The 25,518-nt window shown below is 47.0% G+C and overlaps 1 protein-coding gene and 1 long non-coding RNA gene across 3 annotated transcripts in view; one reads left to right on the top strand and one right to left on the bottom strand.

Annotated features, from left to right (window-relative positions):
- Window positions 1-15,234, bottom strand: part of LOC308461439 — a 32,707-nt gene extending 17,473 nt beyond the window's left edge. Inside the window, exons 1-2 of the long non-coding RNA XR_013978888.1 lie at window positions 11,655-15,234; window positions 9,190-10,173 (exon numbers count right to left, since the gene is read on the bottom strand). This is a non-coding gene — a long non-coding RNA (uncharacterized lncRNA). The remainder of the gene's footprint in view (window positions 1-9,189; window positions 10,174-11,654) is intronic.
- Window positions 10,503-23,121, top strand: NR1D1 (nuclear receptor subfamily 1 group D member 1). Of its 2 annotated transcripts, XM_080978290.1 has the most exons (9): window positions 10,503-10,898; window positions 15,243-15,384; window positions 16,725-17,078; window positions 17,371-17,459; window positions 18,268-18,412; window positions 18,972-19,582; window positions 20,936-21,121; window positions 21,668-21,878; window positions 22,648-23,121. In XM_080978290.1, the coding sequence occupies exons 2-9, from the start codon at window positions 15,294-15,296 to the stop codon at window positions 22,845-22,847; spliced, it is 1,887 nt and encodes a 628-aa protein (XP_080834416.1). In that variant the 5' UTR covers window positions 10,503-10,898; window positions 15,243-15,293; the 3' UTR covers window positions 22,848-23,121. The 2 variants fall into 2 exon arrangements, with proteins under 2 accessions (XP_080834416.1, XP_080834415.1); XM_080978289.1 differs by lacking the exon at window positions 15,243-15,384 and having other exon boundaries at window positions 10,507-10,898.
- The last annotated feature ends 2,397 nt before the right edge of the window (window positions 23,122-25,518 follow it).

Raw genomic sequence — 25,518 nt, forward strand, 5'->3', positions numbered from 1 at the left:
TTGCTGCAGGATGTTGCATTCTTTAAATTGAGGTAATGGTATATACTTCGTCAGCATGTTACATTTGTGGATGGGGCATCACGCTGTAAAAGCTAGTGCTGCAGTTCAGATACTATCTTGTTAGAAACGTTAGCTCCTTTGGGGGCACTATATTGCAGAAAAAAATAAAACAAGTGTTTGCTGTTGACTTGCGACTGAGTCACTGTGTTTTGAATTTAACTATGTTCAAAATTGTTTTATGTTTTACTGAGTGCAAGTGCAAGCCATACTTAGATCCACTGCATAAAATAAAATTCTAGCATTACAGTAAATAAATGTGGTGGTAAAAAGTAGAAAAAGTTGTTAGTAGCCTTTCCTTCACAATGCCTGCTATTCTGTAGTTCTAAAGAAAAACATTTTAGTAGTATTTTGGTTATTTTTCAATTGAATATGCCAAGCTATAACACCTTACTTATGTGCTCGCAAGTCCAAGGAATATGCAGTTTGGGCCTCACATGGTCTTGCAAGTGGCGTCCAACATCCTTCACACACAGAAAGAATTCTTACTTCAGACAGGGAATTTATTCTTGCAAGCTACTTTCCATGATAATAGCTACTCAGGGTGAAATATGGACACCACTATAAAGCCATGAACGTGAAGAGTACACTGATTTTTATTTGGTAAAGAAAACAAAGTATCACTGGATTAAGGATATGGGCCATACTTTTCTACCCTTCCAAAAGATGTACTCTGCCAGGATATCATCAGAAAGAGGAAAATAAGGTAGAAAATAACTTGTCAATTTGCAGTGCTCAATTAACCTTGCACCTTTTCCCTTGAAGTAAAAAAATAATAATCTACACATTTTAAGCATTTCCCTGAACGAAGGAACCCCGCCAACGACAAACAACGTTATTTTCCAAGACAGTATTTTCTCTGTATATTATTTCCAAAAGTCTGCTTTAAATCCTACCCCACTACCCCTTCAACTGCTGAGGAACCTTATTGTCCCAGGACTTGCTTAACCAGCGGTGAAATTAGATACTTCCTCCTGTTACTGCAACCCTGTGGTTAGTCCATGCATCCATAGAAACTTGCTGGCTTCGCCCTTCTCTCCTCCCAGACCCATTTGTCTTAGTTAAGCGGGTGAGACTTGGCCCTAAGTGACCTGGTCCCAAGTCAATGACTCACTGTGTGGCTTTCACCAAGGTGCACTTCTGAACTGCAACAATCTATTCTGTGAAATGCAAAAACCTCACAGAGTGACTACAAAATAAAGATTAAATAATAATAATAATAATGACTCCAAATTTGTTGAAAAGTTTGCTGTGGAGGTTTTGTTTTGTTTTGTTTTTGTTCGCTTATATTTCTGACTGCTTCACCCAAATAATTTCGACTAATGCTACTTTTAAATTTACAGTACATCAGTAAAACCAGGAGAGGAAAAAGCTGAAAACTCAAATTATCCTGGACCAGTTCCAACACCTGGCACCCAAAACTAGGCCAAACAGGAAGGTCTGAGGGTGCTGAGGGTCAAACCTTGGTCAGCCTCCACTGGGAAGTTTTCTGTAGATGTGCTACTGAGAACCCCTCTGTCCATTGCCAGGAGGCCTTGGTCAGCAGTACAGTGGTACCTCGCAAGACGAATGCCTCGCAAGACGAAAAACTCGCAAGACGAAAGAGTTTTTCGTTTTTTGAGTTGCTTCGCAAGACGAATTTCCCTATGGGCTTGCTTCGCAAGACGAAAACGTATTGCAAGTTTGTTTCCTTTTGGATTTTCAATGCATTCCTATGGGAAACCGTGCTTCGCAAGACAAAAAATTCGCAAGACGAAAAAACTCGCAGAACGAATTAATTTCGTCTTGCGAGGCACCACTGTACATTTTGCCAAAGAGCCAATGGAGAGAGGGAGTGGGAAGCGAAACCCATCCACAGACTCCAAATTGGTCTGTTGACATTTCTACGGCTTCTGCTACATCTGTTACTTTACAGCACCTCTTGCCTCGTGGCAAGGGGCGGTTCAGATGGCAACAGTTTGACCCATCGTTTGTTTCATTTATGTCGTACCCTTCCTATAAGTGTCTGATTCATTTTCCCCATTGTATCTGCATAGCCTTGCAGGTGGGTTATTAGACTGAGAGTGACTGACCCAAGGTTACCTGCTTAGCTTCGTTGCCGAGCTGGCATGTGAACACAAGTTATCACCAGGCCACACCCGACGCTATTGAGTTGTGCTTGGAATATGACTGCTGGTGCTCGTGTCAAGTGTTCCCGATGACGACTCCCAATTTTTGGGTTCCTAAATTGCTGCAGCAGCCTGTAACCGATCCGCTAGTTGCTGTTTTGTTTCATTTGCAATCAAAGAGGTGTTAAAATGTTTTGTTGCTATATAGGAAGTCATGCAAGTGTTTGTACAAAGTCCTTTATGGCCAAGATTGAATCACTCTGGTCTGCCCGATTCATAGCTCAAAATAGTCCTGGAAAACATTTATGTACTTGAGGGGCAGGGATCCATGAACCTTTGATCTTAGTATCCCTTTGGAGCCTCAAACTCTAAGAAAGCATTGCACATTCCTGTGTATGAATTCTGGACTAAGAGATGCAACACATCATTCCACCAACTGGATTCACAGCATTCCATCCATTCCTACAAAAGCAGAGTAAAGTGGGGAGTCCCCCTACACACACTAGTTTCTTCAGGAACCTAGATGCAATGCAAAATTAGATACGGAGCTCTGCCCTCCTGACAATGCTTCAGAGCCTATTTAAATCCTCTGTGTTAACTAGGTGCTACATGAAGGGCTCAAGGTGACAGCAGCAGGAAAGCAGGTTGTTCCAGATTAGCAGTTTCCTCCCCCCACTAAGGCCATCCCAGTGCACTAGGATTGGCTTCACTTGCTAGACTTGTCATGTTCTTGAGCCCAGGCCATGTGCCACTGAAGCCACAGATATGCCACAGATAGGTGCATTTTTCTGTGTCTGGGAACTTCTTGGCTCCCCCCTCCCCCACAATGCCATTTGTAACATCCAGCCTCATAAAGGGGTTTGGGAGAATTCAAAAGTTTGCTTTCTATGTTGTGACATTTTGGTTGGGCCTAATAAAGGTTTGCCTCACCATAGCTTTTGAAGGTTGTTGTTTTTTACTGGTCAACCAATTCAGGTGGTCCATTGCTGGAGGGCTTATAGATTCATAGAAGTGTAGAGTTGGTAGGGGTCACAAGGGTCATCTAGTCCAACCCCTGCAATGCAGGAATCTTCTGCCCAATGTGGGGCTCGAACCCTGAGATTGAGTCTTGTGCTCTATCGACTGAGTTATCCCTCTAAAGACAGCTATCCCTCTTCTGCACATCCAAGTACAGCAGTCTACCCACACTGTGTTTGCTGGACTGGGACACAAAACTCTCAGATCCGAGTGCATTCTTCCATTAAATGGATGCACTAAATTCTAGCCAGCTGCAGAAGATCTCTCCCTTATTCATCACTGCGTTCAATCTAATTAATCTAATCCACTTTTCTAATCCCACTGCTCATGTAAACCAAAGGGTTGCACACACTTTTAGTGCTGTAATATAGTCCAAGCTACGCACTTCATGCAAACAGTCACAGAAACCATCTTGGGGGAAAGCACTTTTTGAAGCTGGTGGGCAAGGGATTCTTTACATTTTCCTTGTCTACCACTTTTCTGCTGTAACTACTTCACAAACCTCTCTCCTACCCACATCTAGAGATGGGATTGCATTTACAGAGGCATGTGGAAATAAACTTGGGGGGGGGGGGGAATCAATGGGAGGCAACTATATTTTCCTTTTCATAATTAAAAAGGAAACCAATGGGATTTTAAGACACTTTCACAACATCACTGACTATGGAACTCACTACAACAATATGTACTGATAGCCAATAGTTTTGCTTGGGTTTTTTAATAGCATTAGAAAATGTACAGAATGCACACAGCATCAGCAGCTATTTTAATCACGGCAAGCACATCCCTCATTTTGCCAAAAGGGTGTCCCCAGAGTATAACCAGCTGGAAGCTAATGGCTCAACCCATTATTGCCCTTGTTTCCTGTGCTCTATGTGGCAAATTGCTCTGACTCAGCAAGATTGTGTTCACATGACTAAGGGTTTTCAATGATTCAGCAAATGCCACTTTACAACCATTCCGGTCTGGTGTGAACTGGCAAATCAGCACCCACACCTTAATTGTTTATTTGTTCAGCATTGCTTGTTTATTTGGCAATTCCTATACCACATTTTTTGCTGCCAGAGCTGTCCTTCAAGATCCGTAAGCTTGATAATGTTTACAGGATTCCTCAACAGTTTGGGCTTTAGAAACAGACCAGCTGTGATCTTATGGAACACGGAAAGAAAGATAAAGAATAGTTGAAGCAGCTTACTATATTGTGTCAACGCATTTAAAAGTGAAGCAATATGTCAAACTATGTATACGATATTTCTCCTTCTGGCCTTAGTCTGTATCTGGAGGTCTGAAATCTTGCAGCTTGTATAGCTAGTCAGAGCCAGTTCAGACATGCAGAATCTGAGCTGGTTCAGCTGTCTACGTGAAACCAAGGTCAATTTACAGGAAGAACCTTAACATATGTCCCAGGCTGTGTATGCAGGCACAGCCTCCCACTGACTACTTGCACAATTGTGGAAACATATGGTATTTTTCAGCTGCTGCGGTTATGGGAATCATCTGCATGAAGCACACCTACCTGCATTTATTTATAAATACACCTAGAAGAAGCCTTAATTTCAGTGTGTGACTCCACTGAGAAAGAAAGCATTGGATTATATCCAACATAACTTATCTGTACTTGGCACTAAGATCCAATTCTGTCTGGATTCATTGCATTCTCATTTTTGGTATGAAAGTTATCTGTTATGGTCCATTCACACATACGAGCCATTACATGACAAACATGAATGTGTATATCTTTCAGGCAGCAAAGTCACTCACTGAAGATATATTGGCATAGCTATAGAATAATAGCCTCTGCCAGGAGATTATTTTGAACATCTGGATCAGCCCAAAGTAGTTGTTTAACATGGATGATTTTGTATACTCCATTTTTTAAAAAAAAGGTGATTGGATTATGCGTTATTTCCGCTGGCCCAGTTTCCAGAACAAGAACAACCATGCTGCTGCTGGTCCTATAGCTTTATTAATACTTTTGACAATAGAATTGCAGATCTCTATTTTCCAGGGGCGTCCCTGATTTAGAGAAGCCGTCCCGGTTTCTGATTTGATCCCAGAATGTCCCACTTTTCCTTAGGATGTCGCTATTTTCACTGGAGAAATGTTGGAGGGTATGGAGCTATCCGACCCCCGAGCCATCTGAGGGCAATCCTGTATAGGGAAGTTTTTAAATGTTTAATGTTTTATTATGTTTTTATATACAGTGGTACCTCGGGTTACATACGCTTCAGGTTACATATGCTTCAGGTTACAGACTCAGCTAACCCAGAAATATTACCTCGGGTTAAGAACTTTACCTCAGGATGAGAACAGAAATCGCGCGGCGGCAGCCAGAGGCCCCATTAGCTAAAGTGGTGCTTCAGGTTAAGAACAGTTTCAGGTTAAGAACGGACCTCTGGAACAAATTAAGTACCGTACTTAACCCGAGGTACCACAGTATGTTGGAAGCTGCCCAGAGCAGCTGGGGCAACCTAGTAATATATGTGAGGTATAAACAGTAAAATTATCATTATGGAATGGGACGTCCTATTTTCATCGGATAAATGTTGGAGGGTATGGAGTCCCACATAAAAAGGAACCTTTTGCCTCTATGTTCCACTGAAGCTACAGTTGGCAAACTCTTTAATCCTGAGTATTTGGATTTGTGCTGGTATAACATTGTTTGATTCACTCAAGATGGCTCCCCCCACCAAAAATATTCATGCCAGCATATGTATTTACATTACTGAGCTTCTGCAACATCCCAGCCCAGCAATTTAAGGCAGGTAGCATATTGGTAGAAATACTACACATCACAAAGGAGGGGGGGAAATGCACACGCACACATGCCACAATGCCTTTAACAATCCTCCATGACCACAGCAAATAGTTTAACAAGGGGGGAGAGACTTTTGCCCACGCCCCAATCCAATTCTGAAACAAAAAAAACCCTGTCAGTCTCTCCTTCCAGATTCTTCTGTCAGCTCTCCAAACTAAGCAAATAACAATTTCCTGTTCAACCTCACCCACATACTCCTGAGTAGGCCTCAACTCATGCCCAGAGAGAAGGATGTTTCAGGTCACAAAACATATCCACAACTATCCCCTTAAAGTGTATTTATATCACTTCAACAGTTGTGGCTTCCCTCCTCACAGAGGTACAATTCCCAGCACCCTAAACAGATACTGTTGTTGTAAGCAGTGTCCAGGCGGAAACCGGCAAATGAAAATAAATTTTAAAATGTTGAGGGAAATCCAGACATATGGCAAGCTATGTTGACAGTGTTGTTCTTGCCGAGTTTCCTAAAAAATAGTTCAAAATAGCTTAAAAGCCCCCTGCTTTTTTGCAGTGGTTTTTTTTTGGGGGGGGGAAGCTCAACAACTTCTTTGTATCACTTTTTGAAATATGGCACCCCTAGGAAATAGGTCATTGGCTGAGGCAGCATCAAGTCTGGGCTTCAGCCTAGACCTGTGGGAATTCTCCATGGGAAGGGGTTTCCCTAAGTGCCCGAGAAGTTTAAGTAACAATCACTTGGTCAATTTGTGCCTGTCATGTTGCCAGAATGTTCTTGCAATTATATAGTTATGACACCATAATCAATGCTAATAGTGTGTCACCTGTGTCTTGATATGTATAAACGTGCTAATAATTGTGCAGAGCTCAGTAAGTGTGAGATCTCTGGTCTTAATTTATAGGTTCTGTTGTAAACAAAATCTGTCCTTCTTCCCTTATGGGGTATCCAAGAGCCCATATAGAGTCATTAAGTGGGTTCCCTATCGTAGGAGAAAATAACATAGGCCAACCAGAGAATATTGAGAAGCAAAGCAGCTAGTAAGCTGTTATTAAAGCTGTTGCAACAGGGTGCTCCCCTCACATGCAGGAGGACAGAGGAGGACCCAGAACAAATGTGTGCCCACCCTTATACAGTGGTACCTCGGGTTACATACGCTTCAGGTTACATACGCTTCAGGTTACAGACTCCGCTAACCTGGAAGTCGTACCTTGGGTGAAGAACTTTTACCTCAGGATGAGAACAGAAATCATGCCCTGGCGGCGTGGTGGCAGTGGGAGGCCCCATTAGCTAAAGTGGTGCTTCAGGTTAAGAACAGTTTCAGGTTAAGAACGGACCTCTGGAACAAATTAAGTACTTAACCCGAGGTACCACTGTATCTTGTACAGGCAACTCCCCATTTACGTGCATGCAGGCACGCATCACTGCGAACCCAGAAGTGGCACAAAAAGAGGCAAAAACAGCGCTAAAAGAGCACAGGAATGGCAAAAATGGGGAATTGCCTGTATTTTTATGCTGTGACATCTACAAATGTAATAACTAAATAAATATATACAAACAATATTCGAACTGCGCTATATAAATCTCACGAGGATGTGAATTGTGTTACCTTCCGCAAGTCACACTTTTCCTGGCAGGTGGCATTTGAAACACCCCTTAGGATATGGATATCTCGTTTAACTGGTTTGTGTCTAAAGGAATCCGGAGCATGAAGAAACCAGAAAGCCGCCAGCTTCCTGAGCCTTAGATGTCATGCCATAGCCTTAGCTGTATCCACAGCAGGCGGAGCTTAGCATGCTAACCACAATCAGTGACTTGTTCTCCAGCCGCTGGCTTCTCTTACTCGGCAACTGCCCCAGACTGTCCCACCGAGGTGAGCAACATCTCTCCAGGAAGAGCCGTCCACACTACGTGACCTAAATATGAGTCGCAGCAGCCCAGCCTACAGACGGCACATGGGAAATAATGCAACTATTGGAAAAGACATGTGCAACTTCACGATCACAGGCCAGAGGTTACAAAAAGCCGTACTGTCTCCCTCAGAGTGACAAAAAAAAAGAAAAAAAGGTTAAGGGCAGGGAATAGAAATAATAGATATAAAAGCCTTTGCTGAAATATCACACTTGATCTAAATTTCAAGGTTTTTAAAATTTGTTGTGGACAAATTTAACGATATTTGGAATTCATTTTTATAAATGCCCTGTTAGGTCAAGGTCTGGTTAACTACAATAACAATTCCACCCCCCTTTTTGTAATGTACAGTGGTACCTCAGGTTACATACGCTTCAGGTTACAGACTCTGCTAACCCAGAAATATTACCTCAGGTTAATAACTTTGCTTCAGGATGAGAACAGAAATCGTGCTCTGGCGGAGCGGCGGCAGCAGGAGGCCTCATTAGCTAAAATGGTGCTTCAGGTTAAGAACAGTTTCAGCTTAAGAACAGACCTCCGCAACGAATTAAGTACTTAACCCAAGGTACCACTGTACACAGTATCTTGTTTTCTGTCTTGTTTTCTACATGGTACTATTTATTGTTTTTTCTTATTTGTGTATGTGTCTTATCTTAGTCTTTGCACTTGTAATTTTGTACTTTACATTTTTCAATAAAGAATATAAATCAAGAAAGCTTCTAATTTCTCTTAAATCCTGGCACATTCAGACAATGTCATCTATTTTCTATTATTATTATTATTATTATAGATTTATTGCTCGTTCTTCACCAGGAGGTCCCAGGGCAGGCTAACAACAATTTTTGAAGTACGAGGTCCAGATGTTGTTGTTGTTGTGCAACTCCCCTCACCTTTGGCTATGCTGGCTGGAGCTGATGAGAGGTGGAGTCTGACAACATCTGGAGGGCCACAGGTTCCCCATCCCTGCTGTGAACAAACAACCCCCTCATACTGAGTGGATCTTGCCTTCAGGCAAGGGAAGGCAGTCGCTTCAAGCAGTCAATAAGGGAGAGAAAACAGTTCTCCTGCACAAGCTCATGCCCAGTAACAGCAGTGCCAACTTGGCGGGCCCTTCATCAGGGAAGGAGGCGTGAGTGAAGATCTACATCATGAACAAGGGGAGCAGGAGACCATCAGCACCTCCTATTTGCTAAGAGGCTGCTGTAGAAGTGGCATTGTGGGCGGTAGGGAGCTGCCATCAGCATGGTGCTGATAACACCAAGGTTGTGGGTTCGATCCCCGTAAGGGACAGGTGCATATTCCTGCATTGTAAGGAGTTGTACTACCTGTAGATGATCCTCAGGGTCCCATCCAACTCTGTGATTCAAGATCTGGCCTCCAAGGAGTCTTGGCGGCAGCAGCAGCGGGCGATGGATTCCTTGGAGGTTGAATCTGCTGCCCCTATGGATCCTGCCACCTGAGGCAGTTGCCTCACCTTGCCTCATGGGTGGGAAGGGGGAGATACCCTTGAGCCCTGTGGGTGCCACCACATCTAGGAATGTCTAATCATGGTGGCATGCAAAATGAGATTCTTCCGGCTGTAGTCTCAGCCAAACTTAATTGAATTAAAAGCAGCAACAGGTAGCCTGGGAACTGCTGAAGAGGAAACAGCTGGATGAATCCCAAGTACATGTGATGCAGCCTGTCTGCCTTGATATTAATACCCATGAAAAGCTGCCTTTTTTGTTTCCTTTAAGAAAAGGCTAGTTTATCTGGTACAACTCATAATCACTTGGCTTGGGACTCACAACCCATCACCTTATTTTCTATTCTTTATGTACCAGAACTGTCAGTACAAAATAGCGGTTAAAGCGCCTTATTAACGCTAGCCAAGAGCATTACCAAACATTTATCACAGATTCTATATAATGGCTGGTTCGTTTGTTTTTTAAAAAACCTACCAGCTTGAAAACTTAGATAGGTTCTCTATATTGCAGAGAATAATGAGTTCCAAAGGGGGGGGGCGGTGACGGGGAGGGGGAGAGAGAGAAAGGTTGGAAGGAATTGAGGGATCATTATTGGCTCCCCTTGGAGGGAATCCACTCTTATTTTGAAAAGCACTGAATCTTTCTTTTCCCCACCCCCGCCTCTTTCCCGTTCCTGCACGATCCTTTGCCAAGCTCTAAATTGGCAGCCAGCTGTGGCTCAAAAGGAACTAGGTTCTTTCCAAACATCACGTTAAAGCATCACGTTTTTCAGGGATATTCCCCCCCCCCCCCTTCCTCTGTGTGTGTTTTAAGCCTCAACCTCTTTTGATCTATCAGGGAAAGCTGAGAGAGAGAGAGAGAGAGAGAGAGAGAGAGAGAGAGAGAGAGAGAAGTCACTCCTTAGGAATGCAGCAGACACAGAAAGATACCCGCACGCACGCGCATAAAGCGGGGGGGGAGGCACGACTCTCTCCATGCGAACTACAACTCCCGGCAACACTTGCGCTCTAGCGAAGAAGTCGAGCGCAATGTGCCTGCTGTGGCGGCTGCTGCAGCAGCAGAAAGTGTGTCACTGGGGCACGAGGCTCTCCCTAGGAGTCACATGGTGGATGCTCCAGTGCCGCGTGCTGGCATCTGCGCAGCCGCAGGCAGAGAGGGAGACCAGAGAGTGAGTGAGCCCTGGCAGAGTAAAATTTTGCAGGCAAAGGGAGAGGCAGCAGCAGAGTGGAGCTCCCGGGCTGCTGCGAGGTATCCCACAGACTCAGCAGCTCTCGCGCTCTTTCGACTTTTGCGCTGCGGCTCTCAGTGCAAATACAATCTTTTAAAGACAATTTTTAAAAGGGCACATTCCCACCAGCGTTCAGTGCAAGGTGACTGGGTTCCCAGCCGCTTTTGCAGCATAACTTTGGGGGGACCAGAAGAAGTCCGAGGAGGAGAAAGGGGCAGCCTCTCGCTCCCCCTCGCTCCTTCCTCGCCCACGGAATCTCGGCTCGCTTCTTCGCTCGACATGAATGACGGCTGTCAACTGAACAGGATGGCCACTTTGGATACGAACAACAACGCCCCAGGTAAGCCTCTCGCGGCTGGCTTCTTTAGGGAACGGGTCATGCAGTGCTATTCTCCCTCCTAAAACTTGCCCCATAGCCTCCCCTTCGCGGCGACCTCCCGTCGCAGAGGACTGGCGCTTCAGCCTCTTTCGCGTGCACCTGCAGTGAAGGGAGCAGTCCTCCTGCTGCCCAGCGCTTCTGCAGCTACTCGTGGGGCGTCTGCTGGAGTTGGGGTGGTGGCGGCGGCATTGAGTTCCCAAGCAGCGTATCTCCCCACCCTAAATACCGCAATTGCTGATATAGAGATACGAAGTGTGTAAACAACCTTAGAGTCTCACACTGTATCTAGCATTCAGGATCCTGCCTGAATGCATCCCCCAAATCACAAGGAAAAGAGGTGATGGGTTTGGAATTGGGAGAAACAAGAGTGCCCCTATTACCTGCCCCCGTTCTTTTAGCCCATCAGACTTCTCTATTTCACCCCCCCCAACCCAATTAGGAAAGGTTGATTTCTCATCATTCTGCTGTAGTTTCCTCCTGGGGGAGGGTGGATCGGTGACAAGGGGAGCAAGGGAAAGGAGTTATAGGTGTCAGTTTCAGGGAAAGAGGTCAAGCTTCCTTCTCCTTGTGGGGGGAGGGAGCAGAGTCAAATGTCTTGCCTGGGCTACCAGTAGCGGCAGGCAACGCCCTACCTTGTCCTTTGGGGAGGGTGGGATTAGGGCAGTTGTAGGGAGAGAGGATCGGGGCTGCCTTGCTCCCACTGTGAGCATCACATACCTGGTGTTTTCTTGGGAGGAAGCCTCGGAAGGGGAAGGGATGCCCAGAGATCTCCTTTTGATATTGCCCCCCCCCAAAAAAATTGGTGATCCCTTATTGGTTATAGGGATTTCTCTTCCCCTCCACCCCCACTACTTTGGAGTCACATTACTAGCACCCGCACCCCGCTTTGGAATCCCACCCTTCCTGGGATTCCCCCTTCAAGCTTTCCCATTCATCCTCTCACGTGTCCCCTTACCCGGCTCAGCCACGTGCAACGTTTGTTTTCCCTATCGGCCCCGCCTCCGGTCGCCTCCCATTGGCCGAGCTCGCGCCATTAGCTCATTAGATACGCCTCCCCTGGAACTACGTCACCATCCGGGAAGCTCGAACGTTCCGAGTTCGCCGTAGAGGGCGCGGCTGAAGGATGGACCATCCTTTGCCAGGGAGGGGAAATGGGAACCAATGGGCGGGCAGGGGGCGGGGCAAAGCGTGATGGGTGAAGCCGGGATAGAAGCGGGCAACGTGCAAGTGGGACACGTGGAGGTGAACTGGCCGACTTGCCAGCCTTCCGATCTCGCCTCCTAGTTATTCAGCTCTCGGGAGGTAACCCTCATGGGGCTTTTGGGAGTGCGAAAGTCTTGGACGGGCAACTTAACGGAGCATGAGAACCGAGTGGGCGAATCACTCACGTTCACCAGTCTTTGCGTCCTGGCGTGTCGTCTTTGGCTGGAAAAATCAGGCTCTCTTATTATTTTCACGGCCATCTGCCAGATCACTTTGCTACTGCTTGCCCGGTGGCAGCAAAGCTTGCAGCCTTGCACCCAGCCAATTAAAGCGTAAAATTTTCTGAGGAAAAAGAAAAAGGAAATCGTGTAAGGTCACGTGTTCCTTAGTGCATGTGCAGATTGCCTTCCATTTGTGCCCCAGTTTGCCTCAGTGCATATACAGAGTGCCTTTCTTTTGTGGTGGAAAGCAGGCAATATTTATTGGTGCACATGTGTTTTAACAGCATTGGATAGAAAATAGGGAAGTAACAAAAATACCAAAACCCCACCTTTATGTTCTCTTAACTAGTGTTTAAATGCTGGAAATGAATGTTCTAGTTACAGAGGAGTCATTCCAGCCTGAGGAGGAATGGCGGGGGACCCAAAAGCTTCCAGTATTTTGAAGACTGGGTGGCACAAATATTTTTTTCCCTGTGGTCTTTGCTTTGGTGTATACTACATTTGTATTTCTGTTAGATGTAGATACTGATTAAGTATTAACAATAGAACTGTGTAATAAAATGCACCCTGGGCAGTTTAAGTGAATGGTATTTGTCTAATCCAATAATAAGGTCTTAAGGTTCCCTTAAAGGAGAAAGTGTTTAGGAATGGGGAAAGGCTTTCTGCATTTGCTGTGGGTTAGCAGTGGGATAATTCCTTTTTAAAGATCTGGTGTTTTGGGTTTCAACACTTTCAAGTGGGGTAGGATTTGCGGGGTCGGGAGTTTCCTATGTTAGAAGATGGGAAAGTCTCCCAGAGCCAAGTGGCTTGATTGCCATGCTGCCCATTTCTAAGCATATTTACTCAGAAATAAGTCCCAGTGTGTCATTCCCCCCTAATAAGACCTCACAGAATAGCAACCTGCATTGCGTGGGTTTTAATGGTGTTTTTTTAAGATCTAGGGGCTTGTTTTCCCCCCATCTCTTGTGGATATGGTTTGTATGTACACCTACCATGTTAGTTTTGATTCCATTGCTGGGTTAGTAAGTTAGTGGGCCCAAGGTGGTTCAGGGATCTGGGTGACGGAGATCCCTTTCCCTTTGATTGACCTTGTTGGTTTTGAGCTCAGCCTAATTTTATTTTTGGTGGTGCTTGCATATGGACCTTCAGTGCTACTTTTGCTGCAGGTTCCCCCCTGCCCCCCTTTTGCATCAGGTGTCCTCCCCTTTGGGGTGAGCAAACGGGTAGCATGTGGCCTTGTGTCAAGGACCACGTGTGCTTACTTAGTGATGCCACATGTGTCTCCAGCCACTCCTGGCTCCTTGTCTCGAGAAGACTGACAAGACACATTGCAAACGGACGAGATACGCCTTTCCCTTTTTTCACACCCATCTGGAAGATTGCCAACTTGGTCCGCACATAACTTCCACCCCCACTGTGCCTTCTAGCAAGTTCTATTTATCCTCCCTGACCCACTTGGGGCAGTCATTTCCCTGACGCAACCTGCATTTAATAGCTGCACGGAAGCTAGGGACTCCAAGCCGGGAGGGAAGAAGGCGGCAAGATTTGCATACCTTCCTCCTTCGCAGGATTCCCTGCGCCACCGTTCCCATCCTGAATTGCTCAATTTGCAAACTCTGCTTCTCGCCTTTTAAAAGAAGGAAAGTGAAGTCATTTAGGAGAGGCTACTAGTAAGGAAGAAAAACAACCACCATCATCAGCATTCAGGAAGAGATTACTAACAAGGTCCCGTGCAAGGGCCGCATGCTCAAAACCCAGACAGGATGATCATTGCTGCCCTAGCAAGCCAGATGTTGGGCTGGCTCTCAGGCCTCTTCACCCCAAGTTCAAATCAAGGTGCCTGCTTGAAATATCCCTACCCTTATTTGCCCTTGATGATTTTCCTGATTAAGCGTTTGTTCTGCAGAGGAAAGGACAGCCTGCTTTTAATAAGCTGCCAAACTGTTGCACAGCATTTGAGATATATTGGGAGATGTATGAACGGCATGGGATTAGAATAGGCACCAAAGTGAGTGGAGTTGCTTCTGGCACATCGGTTGGCGATTTGTCACTGAGCTCCAGCTTTGCCCTAATTTTGGCAGGATTGCAAAGTTCTCCTATGTGCAGAAGAGCAAGGCGGTTATCACAAGTGTTTGACCTGAGCAGGTTGCCCTGGACCCTTAGCGAAAAGTGGTAGAAGGGGATCTGTGGTCCCACAGGACAAGAGCTCCATCCAAAGCACGGCTGCTAAATTTTAATTTTAATCAATTGCTTATCCTTTGTTGACTTCTCTTGGGGTGTGTGTGTGTGTGTGTACTGTTTGGATTGCTGGCAGAAATTGACTTGGATCATTATCCAGCTCTCTTTCCTATCCCTGACAAGGGCGAAAGGGAGAAACTCCATTTACAGCTTTATTTGTCCTGATTCCTTTTAATGTCTGCTAAGCAACCAGTCCCAGGTGCTTGGGCCACACGCAAGGAAGGTCATTAGCTGGTGGTAACCAGTCAACAAGATAAAGGCTCCCTGCTTGTTGTTAAAGGCCTGCCTGGGCGCTGAATGTGGCTTCCACACGTGACCTTGTTTATAATCCCTCTGGCACGGATGGCTTTGTTTTTACTTTGCTTGAGGCTTTTCCTACAGCAGTTTGGCCACTGGCATGTAGCCCAGCTACAAAGCCTGGAGCAGTGGTAGTTCTTCTATAGAAAAAAACAAAAACCCAAGCCATCTCCAGGCTGGAGTATTCGGCCCTTCCCAGCTTACCCACCTCCCCCCAGCTTCCAGGGTGGGGTGTATGATGGCTTTTTTGGCTTCCACCCAATTTTCAACAATTTCTTGGCCGCATGCCTTCCTCCCTCCCTCTCCACTCGCTGCATCACTCACTTGGTGTTTTTTCCTTTTGCAGCTCTGAGATGTAGGTCAACAACTGAAAGCTGGGAGAGAGAGAGAGAGAGAGATGGATTGCAAGGGAAGAATTTTGGCAAGACCAGCTCAGAGCTTGAAACTGGCCTGTAATGTGGGGTTGGACTTTGCAAACCTTTTATCAGGTGTGTGCTGGGAAGAGTCAGCTCCCACATACCGGGGCAGCTTTGTTCTCACCCTCTGTTGTGTTTTGCTCACGAGTAGGTTTACTTTCACCCCTAACCTATTGCTCCTCCAGTGTTCCAGGGTTTTCCCCTCTCCCATATGCCATCTTGTGCCTTTAAGAACTCACACATTCACAGTAAATTACCACCTTTTTGTCCAAGGTTGGAGACAGCACCCCTTTGCATATAAGGCCACAATGTGGAGAGCAAATGGGGGCGCTCTGTGGAGTACTTTCTAGGAGAACTAGAAACACCTTGGTCTGATCCAGCAATGCAGTTAGAAGGTTTTCTTATGGAATATCGCCTAGTACATTTGACTCAGGGAAGGGTGGTTGTGGTACTGTTCCTGCAAAAAAAGTTTTTTAAAAAAGAAATCCTATATTTGGAACAGGGAATGAATTTTGGCCCAAATCTGCTGGATATGTATGTTTGCTGTGCTATCCTCCACATCATGGAGCTTGGCTCATTAGCCTGAGTAGTTGCTCTCTGAAGCAATACATCACATTTGCTCTCTGTTAGCATTATGGGAGAAAACTCTTTTCCTCTCTACCCTCCTCCTAATTTTATAACCCTCTGTCATGTCCCACTTTAGTAGTCCTTTTTACAAAGCTTAAAATAAAAGGCCCCCAAATGCCCAAACCTTTCTTCAGCTGCTCTGGGTCCCATTTCTTGGCGCTCTCCCCAGCCTTCCACTTCTGATTTCTGCCTCTTCTCTCCCTGCTTCCCTTCTGCCTTTGCAATGGTCTTGTTTTTCTCTTAGAGTGCAAGCCTGCAGGCAGGCTCTGTTCTTTTTAATGCAGTTACAACTTCTAGTGCTTTGCAGCCCTTAAAAAACAATAACAATACTTTCCTAGCTTTGCCGTAGTCTTCTTTCTTTTCGGAGACAGCCAGAGCTGTACAAAGCATCCAACTGCTCCAGACTCCCTTTTTTTCAATGCTGTCCCCCTCTAGGGATTCGCAGTTTCAAAACACAACAGACTTAACTTGGTTACAACATAGGAAGGTTGTCAGAGCCTCTCTCTCTCTCGTTCTACTTTGCCCCAGTTGAAGCCTGCTGCCTTTCTTGGCTACCGAAACATCTGCTTGCCTTTGCAAATGCCTCTTTAGGGTGCAGCTGTGTGGTCGGGATATCATCAGCCACAGTGAGGTCCAGATACTTGCTCTTCTTTAAAGGAAACTCGAGGTTTCCAACATGATGTCTTCAAGTTGCCTAACACAAGCAATCAGTTGGGGCAGCTGGACACCGAAGGCTGTAGTGAGGTGGGATTCTCAACCCTCTTCCTTTTTTTAACCCTCTGCAGGTGGCGTCATCAGCTACATTGGCTCCAACGGGTCTTCTCCAAGCCGCACCAGCCCCGTCTCTCTGTGTGGCAGCGACAGCTCCAACGGCAGCTGCCAGCTGTCCTCGCAACCTGCCTTCCCCAGCTACTTCCCACCTTCGCCCACCGGGTCTCTGGTGCAAGACTCGGGGCGCCTGTATGGGACCAGCTCAACTGGGCTCCGTGATGATGCTTCCCCTTCCTCCTCCTCCTCCTCCTCTTCGTCGTCATCATCCTCTTCCTACAGCTCTGGAGGCTCCCCCGTGGGGCTGCAAGTGGCCATGGATGACGGGAGGCGCATCTCCCCTGCCAAAAGCACCACCAGCAGCATCACAAGTGAGTGCGAATGCAAAGTTGGGTACGGGTGGGAAGCCCTGGGGTGTTTGCTGGTCCAGCCAACTATGCCAGCAGATGTAGTCCAAGTCCAAACTCCAGGCCCACCTTCCCCGGGTCAGTTTGGCCCTTTCTGCCAGCCACTATTCCTCCTGGGTTCTTCAAAGGCTGCACTGTAGGCCTCCAAGGTTTTTCCCCCCAAAGGGTTGGCTGGGGAGTAGCAACCAAGCAGCCAAAAAAATCCAGCCTTTGGGTATGGAGTCTCACAGCCCCTCTTCCTCTTTTCTCCTTCCAGAGCTGAATGGTATGGTCCTCTTGTGTAAAGTCTGCGGAGATGTGGCGTCTGGGTTCCATTACGGTGTCCATGCTTGCGAAGGCTGCAAGGTGAGCATCTCTCTCTGGCCTTTTTATTTGGCTGATGAAAGCTGGAAGGGGTTGGATCGAGGCCCACCGCCGAGATATTTTGCAGCTCCACACAGGAAAAACCCTCATTTTCCCATGCTGGTATGGGGCAGTGGAGCTTAAGTGAGATGTGGGAGACAGGGATTTAATCCCTGCAACACAGCCTTGTGCTGGGAGAGCAAGCCAGCTCAGGTGCTTGCACCACCTCCCTGACCAGTAGGGACTACAGCAGCATGCAGCCACTGGCCTGCAAAGACTGTGCCTCCGCTGCTTGAGCTAGCACCCCTTAGGACTATGTCTGTTCAGGCTTCAGAATGCTCTTCAGGTTCAGAAGGGAATGGAAGTGGGCCACACTGGTCTCTGGGAACTTGGGAATCTGCCTTATACAGTCACAGTCTTTGGTCCATCTATCCAGTATTGTCTACACAGACTGGCAGCAGCTTTCCAGGGTTAGCCTTACTTGGAGATGCCAGGGCTTGAGATTGGGGTCTTCTGCATGCTGGGGCCCTTCCCTTGTGGTTGGCAGTTGTTTACCATGCCTCTGGGCTGGCCAGGTGGGCCTAATATAGCTAAAACTGGGAGCCCGGCCTTCTATGCCCTTCCCTGCTCAATGGATGAGCAGTCACCTTCTGCTGGTTCTGCTTCCAGTTCAAGTCTTCAGTCTCCAGCTCACAGCCTCAAGGGAACTGGGCTGAAAAGCAGCCGCTCTCGGTTTGGGTTTGAGTACAGCTGCTCACTCGTCAGGCCTAGGTGCTAATTTGCTCTCTCTCCCTCTGTGTCCCCCACTCAGGGTTTCTTCCGGCGCAGCATTCAGCAAAACATCCAGTACAAAAAGTGCCTAAAGAATGAAACCTGCAACATTGTCCGCATCAACCGGAATCGTTGCCAGCAGTGCCGCTTCAAGAAGTGTCTGGGAGTTGGCATGTCTCGTGATGGTGAGTTCCCTGCCATGCGAGGGTTGGAGATTTGACATTTTATTTACCCTTTGCAGGCTTTGTTTCGTTAGGATTCTGATTTGTGGAATAATAACAATAACAACAATAATAATAATAATCGTTTATTATTATTTATATGATGCCCATCTGATTGGGTTGCCTCAGCCACTCTGGGTAGCTCCCAACACACAATAAAACATCAACTGTTAAAAACTTCCCTGTACAGGGCCACCTTCGGATGTCTTCTAAAAGTCAAATAGTTGTTTATTTCCTTGATATCTGATGGGAGAGCGTTCCACAGGGCGGGTACCACCACCGAGAAGGCCCTCTGCCTGGTTCCCTTCAGTTTCACTTCTTGAAGGGAGGGAACCACCAGAAGGCCCTTGGTGCTGGACCTCTGTGTCCGGGCTGAACGATGGGGGTGGAGAAACTCCTTCAAGTATCCTGGGCCGAGGCCACATAGGGGTTTTTAAAGGTCAGCACCAACACCTTGAATTGTGCTCGGAAACGTGATATCCTCAGTTGCCGTACTGACACACCCTGTTTGCCTCCCCTACAGCTGTCCGTTTCGGCCGCATCCCTAAACGCGAGAAACAACGCATGCTGGCAGAGATGCAGAGCGCGATGAACAACATGGCTAACAACCAGCTCAGTGCGCAGTGCCCGCCCGAGGGCTTGTCGACGGGGCACCAGCAGCCCGCCAGCCCCCTTCTGTGCCACCAGCCGCAGCTGGCGCCACGATCCCCACAGCAGCACGCGGCCTCACCTCCCCAGCCGTCTCCTTGCTTTGCCCAGTTCTCCCAGCAGCTGACGCCGCCCCGCTCCCCGAGCCCCAGCGAAGTCATGGAAGACGTCATCTCGCAGGTGTCTAAGGCCCACAAGGAGATTTTTGTTTATGCCCACGACAAACTGGCCACAGGGCCCCTGGCTCCCGTGGGGAGCGAGAACTCTCTGAGTTGGGAGAGCAACTGGCTGTCCAGTGGCTACCACGGCAACGGGCCCTGCCACCAAAACGACAACTGGAACTCTGGCTCCGCCCCAAGCAACACATGCCACCAGAACAACATGAACGGCCATCGGTTTTGCCCTTCCGGCTATCCCTCCGGGGAGACAGATCCCTCAGTCGGCCAAGGCTGCCCCCAGCAAGGCGAGCCCAGAGATATCCTCTTGGTGAGTGTCGCATCCTCCTCACAGCACCACACAAGGCGCTCTCTTGTTTGCCAGCCAAGGCTTATTCAGCGACCAGTTCGGCCTCCAGCTGCCTTTTCTCTAGCTGTTATATAGCCAGCTTGTTTTAATACCCCAGATGGAAAACCCGTGGCTTTTGCCTGAGGCAGATCAGATGCGATTTGAACCAGGAGCTTCACTAGCTGTAGCCACTGTATTGCTACGATTTTGGATATTCCCCACTGCCATCTCAGCCATTTGGATATATTTTAACCAGTGCTATTTTTCTAGGAAAAGGAGTGCCGGAACTTGCCACAAACACCTCCCTTGTTCTCTTATAAGGACCATGGCTCCCACCTGAAAGGTGCCGGAACCGAGTTCTGGAGAGTTCCGGCTGATGAAAGCCCTGATTTTAACTTGCCATCTGAGTCACAGTTGGGTTAGGCCTGTGCTACTTGTGTTATTCAGGGCTCCTTGTACATATTTTGTATCTCTTACATTCTTTGGCTCACAAAATGAGCTTTTTCTCAGCCACGCTCTATCATGTACTGTATTTTTTGGAGCTTTCAGTGAAAAGCAATCAATATTTCTTAATAATATGTTCAACATTTCACTGTAGCTTCATTTATGGTTATGCATGCGAAAATTCAGTCTATTAATGCTTTTTTTTAATGGGGGGGAAGGAACATTAGTTAGGAAGTCTTAAGCAGCCAGGCTTAGGGAACCTGTGGCGCCTCCAGATGTTGTTGAACTCCAACTCCCATCAGCTCCAGCTAGCATGGCCAATAGCCCAGGATTGTGGGGGTTGTAGTCCCAACAGGATCTGGAGGGCCACAGGTCTTCTGTTCCTGCTTTAAAGCAAAGACTTAGCCTACAAGATGTATCTGCTTAGCTCAGGTAGTGGTGGACTCAATCCTGACTTGAAAATTCAATCTGTTGGCATTCTCTTTTAGTCTGTTTTCAATGGGTGGGATGTTAACTACTGCAGTTAAGATTATGGCGTTTCATGTATGAAACTTAACTCCTACGTATTGTCAGGCTAGAAATCAGTATTAGCTCAATCTGCCTGGTTATTCTGCAAAGGAACAACTCATTCCTTATGGCTGGGGGTAGCGGCATCAAATGCACAAGAGCAGCAAAAGAAGGAAGTTTAGAAGCTTCTATTCCACCTGTTAACCTGGACTAAAACTCCCTGGGGCTAATGGGACTTATCTTACAAAGCATTGGAAGGCAACAGATTGGCAAAGGGTCCTCAATTCTCAGTGATTATGTGGGCTTGCAACTGCTTCCATTGACTCTGATTCCAGCCCTCTACTCTTCATCTAACGTGTCTCATTTTCCCCCCCATCCCAACAGGCGTGTCCTATGAATTGTCACCCACATGGTCGCAGTGGCCGTACAGGCCAGGAGATTTGGGAAGATTTCTCCATGAGCTTCACACCTGCTGTACGAGAGGTTGTGGAATTTGCAAAGCACATCCCTGGTTTCCGGGAGCTCACGCAGCATGACCAGGTCTCCTTACTCAAAGCTGGCACATTTGAGGTAGGATTATCTCCATCCACTACTTCAGACCCTTGCTAGTTAACAGTTACCGATTTTATGTATGTAGGAAGGGCTTATAAAAGTGGAGAATAATATTTATCCATTAAATACTGGTTAATTCTGCACTGGTGAAAATAATGGGGAGACATGATTGTTTTAAAATCCTGAAGCTCAAATCTACACCCTTATTTATCCATATATAATAATGAGACTGCATGAAGGACATTATTTGCTGGTGTCATTTTGAAACATAAAGACATTAGGAATAATTAAAGGGGTGTAATCTGCTTTTGGGAGGCTGGAACCCAGACATACTCAAAAACCCCAAAGGGAAGAAGTGAAAATCATTCTGAGAACTTGTCAGTTTGTTTTGGTTCTTAAGAAGAAAAACAACAACCTTGCAGTTGAACCTAACTAAGTTCACTCAGGAAGTCCCACTTCTTTCAAAGCTAGTGTCCATTCTTACTCGGAAGAATACAGATGGCATTTGACTGTGTTGTGTGGGCACAGATGTGTTCTAACAGGTCTCTCCTACCATTTCCCCAGGTGCTGATGGTTCGGTTTGCGTCCCTCTTCAACGTTAAGGAACAGACAGTGACATTCATGAGTCGCACCAAGTACAGCCTTGAGGAGCTGTGGGGGATGGGGATGGGCGACCTGCTGACATCCATGTTCGAGTTCAGCGAGAAGCTTGGAGCCTTGGGACTCTCTGAAGAAGAGCTTGGCCTCTTCACGGCTGTGGTGCTGATCTCTGCAGGTGGGTGTCCTTGGGCATGAGCAGGCGGGAATTGCAGTCGTGGATCACAAGCTTCCTTGTCCTTACCTTTCCTTGAAGCTCTCCAGTCACACCCATCCATTGTGTTTTTCTGTCCTTGTTTCACCTGTGTCCTAAGGTCTTCAAGCCTCCTACTCTACCATCCTTGGCTACCCAGGCACACACCTACACAATTCAACACCTTTTCCCCTTTCTGCTCCTTATGCCTGGCACCTTTTCCCAGAATATCCACAGTGGTCTCCCTTGCTCTTCCTGCTTCCTCCTTTGGAAAGCTTTCTTTCCTTGAAGCCTTCATCTTACTGCCTTAGTCTGAACCTCCACCCTTGAAACACCAACACCCTGCAACCGCAGCAAATCCCTAAATTAACTACATATCTTCATATTTCTCCTCTGACACCTTTGCCTCAGCTTCCTCTTTTCCCCATTGTTCAAACTTGGGAGTATAAGCTCCTTGAAGTGGGGAGCTGTCTCTTTTTCCTCGTGTTACCTTGCAAAATGCTGTGAACAGTGGTGGTGCTTTAAGAGAGAACGATTCTTAATAAAAATAATTCAGCGCTCCGAGGAGATTGGGATCTTTTGCATGTCAGGTTTTGGCACCACTGCTCCTTGGGCTCCAGGCAATCTGTGACCTTGTGGGAGGCTGAAAATGTGGTTTGATAGATCAGAGACCTGAAAACCAGGCAGGTGTGTCTGTTGTGCTAGGCACGCCACTGTTACCATGTTACTGACTGCCCATCCCTCTCTTGTGCAGATCGTTCAGGCATTGAGAACCCAGGATCAGTGGAGCAGCTGCAGGAGATGCTTATCCGTGCCCTGAGAGCCCTCGTCCTCAAAAACCACCCCCAGGAAACATCCCGTTTCACCAAGCTGCTGCTGAAGCTTCCCGACCTGCGCACCCTCAACAACATGCACTCTGAGAAGCTGCTCTCCTTCCGCATTGATGCTCAGTAGAAGACGGGGAGGGCCTTGCACATAACTACTGGACCACCCTCTCGTCTTGCCCTCCCTGCGTTGTTGCACTAACCAGACTGCTCTCTCTGGGCCTGGACCCAGCAAACTATATTTATACCGGCATAGGAGCTGCTGCCCCCACCTGCTCAGAAGCAAGCGGCCACAAGCCGCCTTTTGTAAATATATCTCTGTATATTGGAGTTGTGTGAATAGAACCGGCATTCTTCCCTGCTGTGGCGCTGGCCACACGGGAATAATATATTGAAAACCAAAATGGCTTGGATCCACGTTCTTCCTGAGTTCACCTTGTGTGTCCGCCCCCGCTCTTCTCCTGAGTCGGGAGGGAAGGTATGGTGGAGGTTTGGGGGTAACCAGTTGCCTCGGCTAGAGAGAGGCGACTATTGGAGCTCTATACACAAGGGAGACATTGGCTGCCCCCCGCAAGCCAGAAGTGAATTGTGGTGCTTAAAATTGTGGCTGTCCTGCCCCACTTATTTTGTCAGGGCTTAAATATGGCAAGATGGTGGTTTAAGGGAAAACCATGTGTTTCCATTGGTGTGGCACCCACATATTTTGTCCTACTCCTACCTCTGGTCAAACCAGTTTTTGAAACACTACAGCCTCCCAGCTGAAAGGCCTTGTTACCAGGTGAAAAAGAGGAAGACCATCCACATTACATGTAACTTTTACACCCTCTTTCAAATCTTTTTTTAAAAAAATCCCCTGTAACCGGCCAATCTACCCTCAGCCTGGTTTTTCAATAATGTGAGGCACTTACACATGTCATCGGTATGGAACCCATCTTCCCACCACCACCCCCAAAATGTGGTGATGCATTTTTGCTTTGGTGAGGGTGGTTGTTTTTGGTTTAGCAAAAAGGGGTTTCTACTGACCTTTTAGGTGTGGGGGCTTTAATGACTAAAATGGTGAATTGGGAGGGGAGGGGGAAAGCCTTGAGAACAAAGGCTCCTACGATTTTTACCTGCAAAACAGAAATATCAAGCAAGCTCCACATTCTTCTGTGTTTTGATAGTTAAAGAATAAATTTTTGCCCATCGCTACTCACCATAAATGAGACACCAAAAACCAGTTGGGGCTGTGAGGGTTGGGTTTTTTTTTTTTTTGTCATTTTTTTTTAAGGGTAGGTTTGTTTTTTTTAATCATATATTTATTACATAAATATATAGTAAAATAGACCAGCGACAATTACCATAAAAATATCTTTCTTTAAAATCCTGACCAAAAACACAAAAAAGGGTTTGTTTGTTTTCCCCGCCCCAGACTTTTCAGGGTTTTTTTTTTCTTTTTTCCAAAATCGCACGTCACAGACAAATCGTGATTGTCGTATTTTTTTTTTTTTTACATCAGCAGCTTCCTGCTACCCAGACACAAAAAAAAAGAAGAAAGGGGAAGGGAGAGGGAATAAAGATGAGGTGGAGGGAGACACAATTTTCCCCACCAGGTTTTCCCCTCCCTTGGACTCCCCCAACCCAACACCCCTTCTGAAACACACTGAAAACCCCATGTCCCAAACGTACATTCACTAATAACTCCCTGCTCACAGTTTCTTTCCCTGCTCTAGACTGCGAGGGGGGGAAACCACAATGCATAGTATATGAGGGGGTGCCCCCTTTAATGGAAACTCACTTCCTCTCCTCCCTAAACCTTCTTGTCTGAATCTGTCATTGCAACTCCTGGAGTTAATATCCTTGCAGAACTAATGAGAATCCGGTGGGGCCGGGGGAGGCGCAGAAAAGATCCGTAGGGTACCATCGGCAGGAACTATATGAGGTATGTACTTGACAAAAGGAATACTGAGAAGTGGTACAGGAAAAGTCTTGTCTCTCCTCCTCCCCCCTTGAATAGGCCTCTGGTGTGGGGAAAACTGGCTCCTAACCCCACAAATTGTCACAGTCGTCAAGTGCCTGGGAGGCAGAGGACATGATGGTGGGGTGTTACTCCCCTGGAGGAGCAAAACCTCCTGCTACAAAGGCCTTGAGCTTCTCAAGACTGGTTGGACATCCATCAGCAGAGATGCAGCCTGGCAGCCGCCAGAGGAGTAGGAGGGCAGCCGCGCTGTTTGCTGCTTTCCCCTGGCAAGATAGGGAAGGACTGGCATGATGGTATATGAGTGGCACCTGAGGGGGACTGGGTGTTATGAGATGGGATGAACCCTGAGTTCTCTTCCTCCAAGAGTTGGGTTGAGGCACAAGCGCCATCTTGCCCCAGCAGCCATAACGAGATGTTTCGTGATGCCCTCTGTAGGGAGTTTTGGTGCACTGCAGAAACTTCAGAGAACTCCCATTTAGATGGGGGTGCCTTGCATATATCCCTGGTACAAACTCAAAATGTGCAGATTCCACCCATCACCTTTTAAACTTAAGTATGCAAAAGCTATCTACTTCCCTTTCAGAGGCATTTTTTGAGGGGGGGTCACTGATGTCAGCGACACTGGTTGTTCTTACAGAGGGACGCTTGCCTCGCCCAGAGATTGGCCTCAATAGCTAGAGCCAAGGAGATGCCCAGGGTGGAAAGGTTTTCTTTGGCTACCATGCCACTGCCTCAAGACCTGAGTAACCCCCCTGAAGGAGTCTGGGTGTACCTGCCCCCTTTTTTCTCCTTTCTGGGGAACCGCTGGATGAGTTGGCTGGCTTAACTGTGTGTGTGGATT

Source organism: Podarcis pityusensis (genome assembly GCF_964106645.2).
Source record: "Podarcis pityusensis genome assembly, chromosome: 13".
In the NCBI taxonomy this organism is placed as follows: Eukaryota; Metazoa; Chordata; class Lepidosauria; order Squamata; family Lacertidae; genus Podarcis; species Podarcis pityusensis.